The 9,217-nt window shown below is 47.1% G+C and overlaps 1 protein-coding gene across 1 annotated transcript; it reads right to left on the reverse strand.

Moving 5' to 3' along the window:
- Nucleotides 1-267: 267 nt before the first annotated feature.
- LOC123115738 (uncharacterized) lies at nucleotides 268-2,006 on the reverse strand. Its single transcript, XM_044536836.1, has 2 exons — nucleotides 1,154-2,006; nucleotides 268-1,063 (listed from the first exon to the last, which is right to left on the reverse strand). Exons 1-2 carry the CDS (start codon nucleotides 1,951-1,953, stop codon nucleotides 424-426), a joined length of 1,440 nt encoding a protein of 479 aa, XP_044392771.1. The 5' UTR covers nucleotides 1,954-2,006; the 3' UTR covers nucleotides 268-423.
- Between the last annotated feature and the right edge of the window lie 7,211 nt (nucleotides 2,007-9,217).

Here is a 9,217-nt window from a genome sequence, read left to right on the forward strand (position 1 = left end):
GCAGAGAAACACATATTTCCCTAATGCATGGTTCAAAAGAAGCCCCTGGCTGAGAAAACATAGTAGTCCCTATCTGTTCACTATTATAAGATGTTGTAACTTTTTTTCTGATTCGGATGATTGTAGTGTGTTTGTTCACTCATTTCATTATGTATGTAGTCCATATTGAAATATCCAAAATGTCAAAATTTTGGAAACAAAGGGAGTACTATAGCAGGAGTAACAATTAAAAATGAATAGTACTCACAACCAAATAACAAGCAAAGATAATTGTAAATCCTTCCAGTGGAAATTAATTGATCCTAATCCTTATTATAAATACATATAAATTGAAGGTAACTATACGTCTTGTGCAATCCATCCATTTTCTTGCTCAAATAGATATCAACTAACATAATCCCGTAGGTGAGATAAACTACTCGACTAGTTGTTCTGAGGAAACTCTTCAATCCAACATGGGGTGTATGGAAAAGAAGTGAAGTACTCCATGTCATTTAATAGCTCTTTGAAAAATGAATACTCCTTTGGGTATATACTCCCTAAGACTTCAATCTTCGAGCCGTTTAAGTGATATGATAGTCCTGTCTCCTGAGATTCACTCATGAAGACAATCTCTTTATGGGGGTGAAACCCAAGTATCTGAATATCATATTCCTTGTGACGACCGTCTTTATTCTGGTGGCAATTTTCAACATCGTCATCATCATTGTTAGAGTTCCATTCATATATCTGTTCGGTTGATGCTTCCTTGATCTCATTTGAAGAATGAGAAGAACGAAATAGGTTGTAGTTAATATCTTCTAAGATCCAGGGTCCATGTACTCGTTGGTCAAACCGGTGGCGTGCTAGCACAGGGTTAAGGTCTTTGTCATGCTTCAACATCCACTCCATTTGGCCACATGATTCATTAAGGATCCAAACTCGAAGCCAACACTTATCATCTTCAAATGCCACAAAGTACACCCCCTTTTCTGATACTATATCAGTGTGTAGACAACAGTCCTTTACTTTAATATCAAAAGGTGGTTTTATTACATGATATGCAGTATCTGACAGTGATATTCTGCAAAACCAAATCATGTCAAAAAATGTTTCAAAAAGGGAATCAACAAGATAGACATCGAATCAGATAGGAACACGGATAAATATGTACCTCATAAGAAACGCTGCTTCGCTGTATATATAAAGTGCTCTTCGAAAATATACAGCGGTCCTGAACTCCGGCCAGCCCACTTGCATCTCACTAACGATCCCCGCAGCATCGCCTTGTCGGATGAAATACTTCTCCTCCCAACAACCCGACCTTGATGAGAATACATACATCTTGCATGGAGACGGCGGCCATTCAGATTTCTCCATCAAGAGGTCAGGACGATTAGAAGGATCATCTTTATCACGCAAACTTGGGACCATGAACACCTCGTAATGTGGTGATACCATCGGATCATAGACCAAATGCCCACGGTACCACATGTACCATGTACCATCTTTGGCCGGGCACGGTGGCAAAGCATTCCACCTTCGGATGGCTGGGTTAACCACATGGTTGTCGCTAAGCAAGAGGAGCCCGTTGCAATGATTCTGAATCTTGTAGTCGTCCCAATCACTGGCGTCATCCCATATAGTACCAGCATGAGGGGCAGTGGAAGGCAGGAAGCTGAGGTTGCCGCTGACCGCATGGGCGGAGGGACGAGCGAAGAATTCGGTATACTTGTGCTTGTCGAAGTGGATGAGGAGGCCAGCGAACGAGAGCGGGAGCAGGTCGGCGCGCAGGAGGCCGTGTGCATCGATGGCGTCGCGCCAGGCCCTGCAGACGCAGCGGGAGGCAGCCACCCAACGCGGCGGGACGCGGCGGAGGACGTCGGCGAGCACGTCCTCCGGCAGGCGTGCCAGGTGATCCTCCCTGCCCTCGACACGAGCAGCCTTGAGCGGCTTGTCCTGGTCGGCGGCCATCGTCCTGCCTACGGTGATGATGTTCAATCTGGAAACCCTTGATTGATTAGGGGTTTATTTCGGCAAGGAGACCGTGCGGATGTTATAAGATGATGGGCTCGGGGTTGTGGCGGTTTGGAAAACCGTTGGAACCATGAGGAGAAATCCTGCCACATATATAGGGCTGCAAACGAGTAGAGCTCGAGCGAGTTGGAGTTGGCTCAGCTCAACTCATAAGAAAATTTAAGCGAGCTCAAATTGAGTGAATCTCATGGTCGAGCTGTAGAATATGACTCATACTCAGTTTGTGACGATCTCGAATCGATCTCCTAGTTTCGAGTTAATGAGATGGTAAAAATTATAAATGTATGGATGAAAAACAAGAAAATTAAGGCAAATATGCTGGGAACCTTTGCAAAAAATATAGGATATTTAACAGACAGTCGACCGTGTGTCATAATTAGGCCTAAATCTTCTCTGCACTTAATTAAGTTTTCATGTTCATTGGTAAATAAAATGAAGAAAAAGTATGGACATCATGTATGGTAATAAATTATCTTAATTCCATTTAACATATGGCATGATCATTTAACATAATGATATTATGTCGAGCTATTGAGCTAAAACTGAGCGAGCCAACATTGGCTCAAGATCGGCTCGTTTCTCGGTCAATCTACATAAAGTGTTCAAACTCAGCTCGTTTCTTTTCGAGTCGATCTCGAGTCGAGTCAAAAAACGAGTTGTTCTCGAGCGGCTCACGAGCCTCGAGCTTTTCTTGCAGCCCTACACATATACAGTTCAATTTATTGGAACATGCAGCAGCGCAGCCACGCTATCTGACTGTTTTAGTTAGTTATGAAAATAAGTCACAGATGATATTAATTCTTGCTCTCAAATTCAGCTATTGCTGCAGCAGCGCAATGTTTAGATAACTGAGGTCTCTCGTAATTTTTTTGCAGATAAACCGATGCAGATGTGAGTCCATAGTCGCTACACGTTCCATCTTTCACCCCGGATATTCTTATTCCTTTTTCATTTACATTATTCTCATTTTTTATGTGAAAACGATCTCTATTAGTCAAGGTCCAAGACGAGGAGTTACAATCAGTTTCAGTAACATGGGCGAATGATGCAACAGGTCCAATCCATGGCGGAAGTAAAACGACGGTGAAGGCCTGAACGAAACAAGGCGAATCACGGCGAGAGGAGATTTTCAACTGAAGAACGTTCCCAAGCCAAAAACATAGATGTCAGGTCACCAACAATGGCAGCCACTGCAGCTTATGACCATTCGAGGTTGGGCAACAATTTAGCGACATAAATTAAGCTCATGCTCTCAGTTGTCATTCATCGAGTATCTAGTTGTCTCCATGCATCCTACTACGCTTCAGATTAACTTGCATGTGTCAGCCCTCTAACGAGGACGGTAGAAACAATTGAACAGTACAAAAATACATGTGGGGAGAAAAATACAGAGGTGTAAAGTACAACGCCTGAATTTATGATTGTAAATCTTCCCCAAGTGGAAATCAACGGATCGAACTGCATACATACATATAAAATAAAGATTGACTCGAATATCTTGTCCCAAGCCATCTTGTATATGTCTTTCAAGTAGATGCCAAATAACATAGACTCATATGCAAGATGAACCGACTAATTGTTTCCAGGAAACTCCTCAATCCAAGATGGGGTGTATGAAAAAGAATTGATCAGTACATCATAATTCAAGAAATGTAATTAATATTCCTTTAGTTATATACTATTTCCTAAGACTTCAATCTTGGAGCTATTTAAATGATAGGCTACTCCTGCCCGCACTGATTCACTCAAGAAGACAATTTCTTTGTGGGGGTGAAACCCGAGTATTCCAATATCATATATTCCGTATCGGAACTCTCTTTATTCCAGTAACAATCTTCAACCATATCTCCATCTTTAAGAGCATTGCCACAGTTGGACCTCAATTCCAATTTCTTCTCAACGAGTGCATTCTTGTTGTCTTCTAAGTCACAATGTTCAACCATCACATCATTTTCAACATCATCATCATTATTAGAATTACATATAAATATCTCTTCAGTTGATTCTTTCGTGTTGTCTTCTCGACAACATGATTCTAAGATCCAGGGTCCATGGACTTGTTGGCTGAACTGGTGACGTGGTAGAACAGGTTTAAGGTCTTCGTCGTACTTCAACATCCACTTCATTTGATCACACGGTTTATTAAGGATCCAAACTCGAAGCCAACACTTTTCAAGTGCCACAAAGTACACCCTTTTTTCAGATCTTACTACATCAAGGTTTTGACATTCGTCCACTTTAATATCCATTGACAGTCTAACTACATGGTAGGTATCCTTAGACAATGGTATTCTGCAAAATCAGATTATTGTCAAAAAAAATTGAGAAGCAATCATCAAGGTAAAATCAGATCAAATAATTAAGTTAGATAAGTATGCACCTCATAACAAATGGAGCTCCTAATGTATATAAAGTGCTCTTCAAAAATAGACGGCGTTCCTGAATTGTTGTGGATGCACTTGTATGTCACTCAAGATCCGCGTAACATCCCCTTCTCGGAAAAACTACTTCCCCTCCCAACAACTAGACCTTGATAAGAATAAATATGTCTCGCTTCAGTTCTGTTTCCTCTACACTGGTGCTGCTAGAACACAAGAGTTTTAGGAAAAGAAGAAGGCACTTGAAGAAGACAACCAAGAAGAACATTGTGAATGGTTTTTCCACGACGATTCGAACCATCTCCTGCCCCCACCCCCGCGCCGCCCCGCTCGAGCGACTCGGGGGCCGAACCCAAGTCGCGCCGTCAGCCGCCCCTCCTTGTCCATCCTTCCTCGACGCCGCCTGAGGCAGTCGTCGGGCAAGCATGGGGCGCTACCAAGGATGGTGGCGGCGGTGTCTTCTGCTGCCCTGCATCCGCATGGGGGCCTCTTGATTTGGAGCAACAGCTCCTATGGCAAGGCACTGCCGGCTTTGCGGCGAGCGGTGCTGCGGACGGTGGATCCGGTGTCCTGGCCGTGTGGGCGGTGGGATCCAGGAGGTCGAGGGCGGCCGGTGGCGGCTCTTGTGGTGGACAGTGCACGAGATCTGGCGCTCCCCTCCTTCCCTGTTCAGCGTGCACGCCTTCCTTGGTCGGGTCATGCTTCTCTGGTCGCCGGCTCGCGGACAGGAGGTGCTCCTGATGGTGGGGACTAAGTCCGGGCAAAATCCCTAGTGGCCGTGGCTGCTCGCGTCGATGGCGACCCCTGAAGGCGCCGCTCCCCTCCTTGGAGGCGTCGATATGGACTGATCCCCTCACTCCCCCTTCCTTTAGGTATCCCGGGAGAAAGCCCTAACATTGTTGGGCGGCAGCGGCGCTCTCGGCGCCGTTCCCTTCTTTAAGGTGCCGCTTTTGAGAACCTTATGGTCGGGTGGCGCTTGTGGGTGGTGGGTGGCGGGGCGGTGTGGCCCTCTTGTCCCATCTTGAAACTTCCCCCCTCCGGTGTTAGATGTGTGCAGCGACGGTGTTTTGCTCAAGGACAGTCTCCGGCGTCTCATTGGGGATGGGCTGGCCCTCTCTACGTGGTCATCTTTTGGTGGCATCCATCCCATCTTGCGACAGTACGGCGCCTTCGATCCAAGCGAGGAGGTAGTGGCCTCCTTCGAAGATGGTGTATTGGATGTGTAGTGCGAGGGCTCGTAGGTGCATGGCGACGGCATGCCCCGCTGGTGTCGGCCCTTCTCTCCTCCGAGCCAGTGTGATCCTGTGTCTGGTGCAGCATTCTCAGAGGTGGACCTCGGTGTCTTCGGCTTTGGTCCCATTTGTTCATCTTCAGTTTCACGTGAGGCTTAATTTTGTGAGGGCGTGTGCTTGTAATCCTGGCCGGTTGATGGCTTTGTTAATTCAAAGTCGGGCTAGGCTCGAGCCCCATCTCGGACTCGGTAGATGCTTTTTTCCTAAAAAAATGATTTTTTTTCACAACGCCACTGTCTACTTATCAAAATATTTGTAACCTTAAACTGGCCCCATCGAAACAAGCATGTCGTTTTCCATTTACGAGCCGATTACATATATGTGGGAAGGGATATATGAGGGGGAATGCATGGAATACACAAACGAATTTTGGAATCTTGGCGCAGATTGGCGGTCGACAATCTACGTGCCCCCGCCCTTACATGTGATAAATCTCCTTCCCCTTAGGCCTTGTACAATGGAAGGTGCTTAGAGAAATAAAGCAGACTTTTCTTAAGCACCGGTGCTTATTTGTACTGGATAGATGCTTAACTAAGCGTCTTTTCTGTAGAAATAGTCACCGGTGCTTTAGAAAAACTCAATTTATTTTTCTAAGCATCTTCCATTGTACAAGTTCTCGTAGTAGAATTGTAGCAGCTCCTGTGCTACGATGATATGGGTATGATGAAGCGGTTGACCTCTATCTCCACCAAAAACAATGAGTCATCCGAAGCACCCGAAGCAAGATGACATAGAAGAAGTGCAAAATGGAATCGGGAATAGTGAAGTTCCGATTAGGATTTAGGAACCATACACGCTTCTAGGAACAGAAGCAAGAGTAACAGGAAACATGGGACCAAAAGGACAAGGCTAGAGAATCAACCTCTGGTTGGATAGTTAGGATGGTGATTGTACCCCCACCCATTAGAGATCAAACCTCAAATATGACACATGCGTGTCTCACAAAGGCGAAATATTTTTCCAACAGGGGTGATGTTTCCATCGATAGCAAGACATATGTAATGACTTTGCCAATCTCAAGATCCGTTGGCTTAGTCTCTTGGAGATACTTATAGAAATATGGTGTGAGTGTGTGTGTTTATAGTATCATTGAAATGCGTGTATGACCATGTGTAGTGTGTTCCTCAGGGAGAAAAAAAACACGTCTATTAAAAGAAGCTTTTCTGTTTGCAGCATTTTCGACCCAGAAGATCTTCAGAGAAGTTTGCGGGATTGTCAGAGCATCTTCAACAAGTGCACAAAAACTGCTCCACGCGCTAAAATTCGGATATTTTGAGCGCCGGACAGCTCGAGCAGAAACTGTAAAATAGTGCAGGCGCAAAAAAATATTGGGTACGCGCTAAAAAACGCTATCAGAAGCTGCAAATTTGGGGCGCCGAATGACGCGCGCTTCACAATTTACACTGCGTGTTTTTTAGGCGCGTGTTTTTTGGCATCAGCTAAACCAATGTTGGGTCCGACGCGCTAAAAGTGCTACAGTGGCGCGCTAAAATTATTTTAGAGCGCGAAACTTTTATGCGCCTGTTGGAGATGCTCTCATTCCTGGTAATTACGTCCGTACTCCCTCCTTCCCAAAATATAAGGCACCGATTGACTTTTTTGGTCTTTGTTACACAACTTTGACTATGATTTTCACGTATTGTATATTAATAAAATTAGTATACAGACATATGACACAAAATTGTTGTTGGTGTATCAAAGTAGGGGCACTTTTTTGTACCTCTTATTTGTGCACGGGCAGTCAGAGCCGCGCGGATGACCACACTTAAGCAGGGCAGAGACAGGGAATCAGAGCCACAAGACGACCCAAGCAACGCCAAGACAGAGGCATAAAGAGCAAGAAGGCGAAGTGGTTTCCCCCGGCAAGATCCTTGCCGGGGCGGCCTCCATGGCCCCCGCAAGGGCCTTGCCGGGGCAGCCTACCTTACGCCAGCAGGGCGTGCCACCCTTGAGCCCCAGTTTCTCCAGCGCCGCCAACCGCATTGGGACCAAGGCTCGTGAGGCGCCTCCGTGATGGCATGCAGATCTTTATGAAGACAAGAACAACACTCTAAATTAGAAGAGTAGAAGACGACGAACCTCGGCGAGATCCTTGCCGAGGAAGCCCACAAGACCCCCGGGAAGATCCTTGTCGGGGACGACCACAACACCACGGAAAAACCCTTGCTGGGGCCCCGGCAAGGCCCTTGCCGAGGGCGTCCGCGAGGCCGCAGCCAGGCCCGCACCCGCCAGGCTTTTTGCCACCGCTCCCATGTAGCTGCCAGCCCATCAGCTGGGAGGGCACCTGCGTGTTAACGCAAGGCTTCTCGGCCAACTCAGCGCATGCCTACGTGGTGGCATGCAAATCTTCGTGAAAGCCCTACCACCTCGCCACCTCAGCAGCCTGCCAGCCTACATAGCACCACTGCCTCGCTGGTCCAGGCGCGTGTCGTGGCAGGGCGAAGCGGCGGTAAAGTAAAGGGGACACGTGAGGGGCGCATTAAATGCACTTTGTCCCCTAATGGCAAGGGATAGGCTTAATCACAGTACCCCGATGCCACCTCCTGTGTGCCACTGTGGCAATCCCCTTGCCTATAAAAGGAGGCCCGAGGCATCCAGGAGAAGGATTCGTACTTTTGGACAAGTTACGCTCATTGTAGCTAGTTCAAGAACCTCAAGAACACAAATACACATATCAAAGCAGGACTAGCGTATTACGCATCTCTGCGGCCCAAACCTGGATAAATGACCCGCGTGCTCGTACTGACTGCTGATGCTGCTCTCCTCACAACCCAACGCCCCGCAACCGTAGTAGGGATTCTTATGATCCCATAGGTGTCGTTTGTTGGGGAACGTAGCAGAAATTCAAAATTTTCCTACGCGTCACCAAGATCTATCTATGGAGAAACCAGCTACGAGTAGAAGGAGAGTGCATCTACATACCCTTGTAGATCGCTAAGCGGAAGCGTTCAAGAGAACGGGGTTGAAGGAGTCGTACTCGTCGTGATTCAAATCATCGATGATCAAGTGCCGAACGCACGGCACCTCCGCGTTCAACACACGTACAGCCCGGTGACGTCTCCCACGCCTTGATCCAGCAAGGAGAGAGGGAGAGGTTGAGGAAGACTCCATCCAACAACAGCACAACAGCGTGGTGGTGATGGAGGAGCGTGGCAATCCAGCAGGGCTTCGCCAAGCACCACGGGAGAGGAGGACGACTTGGGAGAGGGGGAGGGCTGCGCCAGAACTTTGTCTATAGCTCCCATGCGCCTCCCCACTATATATAGGGGTGGAGGGGCTGGTATCTTGCCCTCCAAGTCCATTGGGGCGTTGGCCAAGGTGAGAGGAAAGAAATCCCATCATTTCCTTCCCCACCGATTGTTATCCCCCCTTTTTAGGGATCTTGATCTTATCCCTTCGGGATATGATCTTATTCCTTCTAAGGGGGATCTTGGTGCGCCTTGACCAGGGGTGTGGGGCCTTTCCCCCACTACCCACGTTCATGTGGGCCCCCCCATGTAGGTGGGCCCCACTCCGGAACCTTCTAGAACC

Source organism: Triticum aestivum, chromosome 5B, assembly GCF_018294505.1.
Source record: "Triticum aestivum cultivar Chinese Spring chromosome 5B, IWGSC CS RefSeq v2.1, whole genome shotgun sequence".
Classification (NCBI taxonomy): Eukaryota; Viridiplantae; Streptophyta; class Magnoliopsida; order Poales; family Poaceae; genus Triticum; species Triticum aestivum.

What these genes read in the sequence shown, in the direction of transcription:
- LOC123115738 (XM_044536836.1), bottom strand. Translation starts at nt 1,953, where the DNA reads ATGGCCGCCGACCAGGACAAGCCGCTCAAGGCTGCTCGTGTCGAGGGC. An exon ending in GAAGCAGCGTTTCTTATGAG is followed by an intron (nt 1,064 to 1,153) that starts GTACATATTTAT and finishes TTGGTTTTGCAG; the next exon opens with AATATCACTGTCAGATACTG.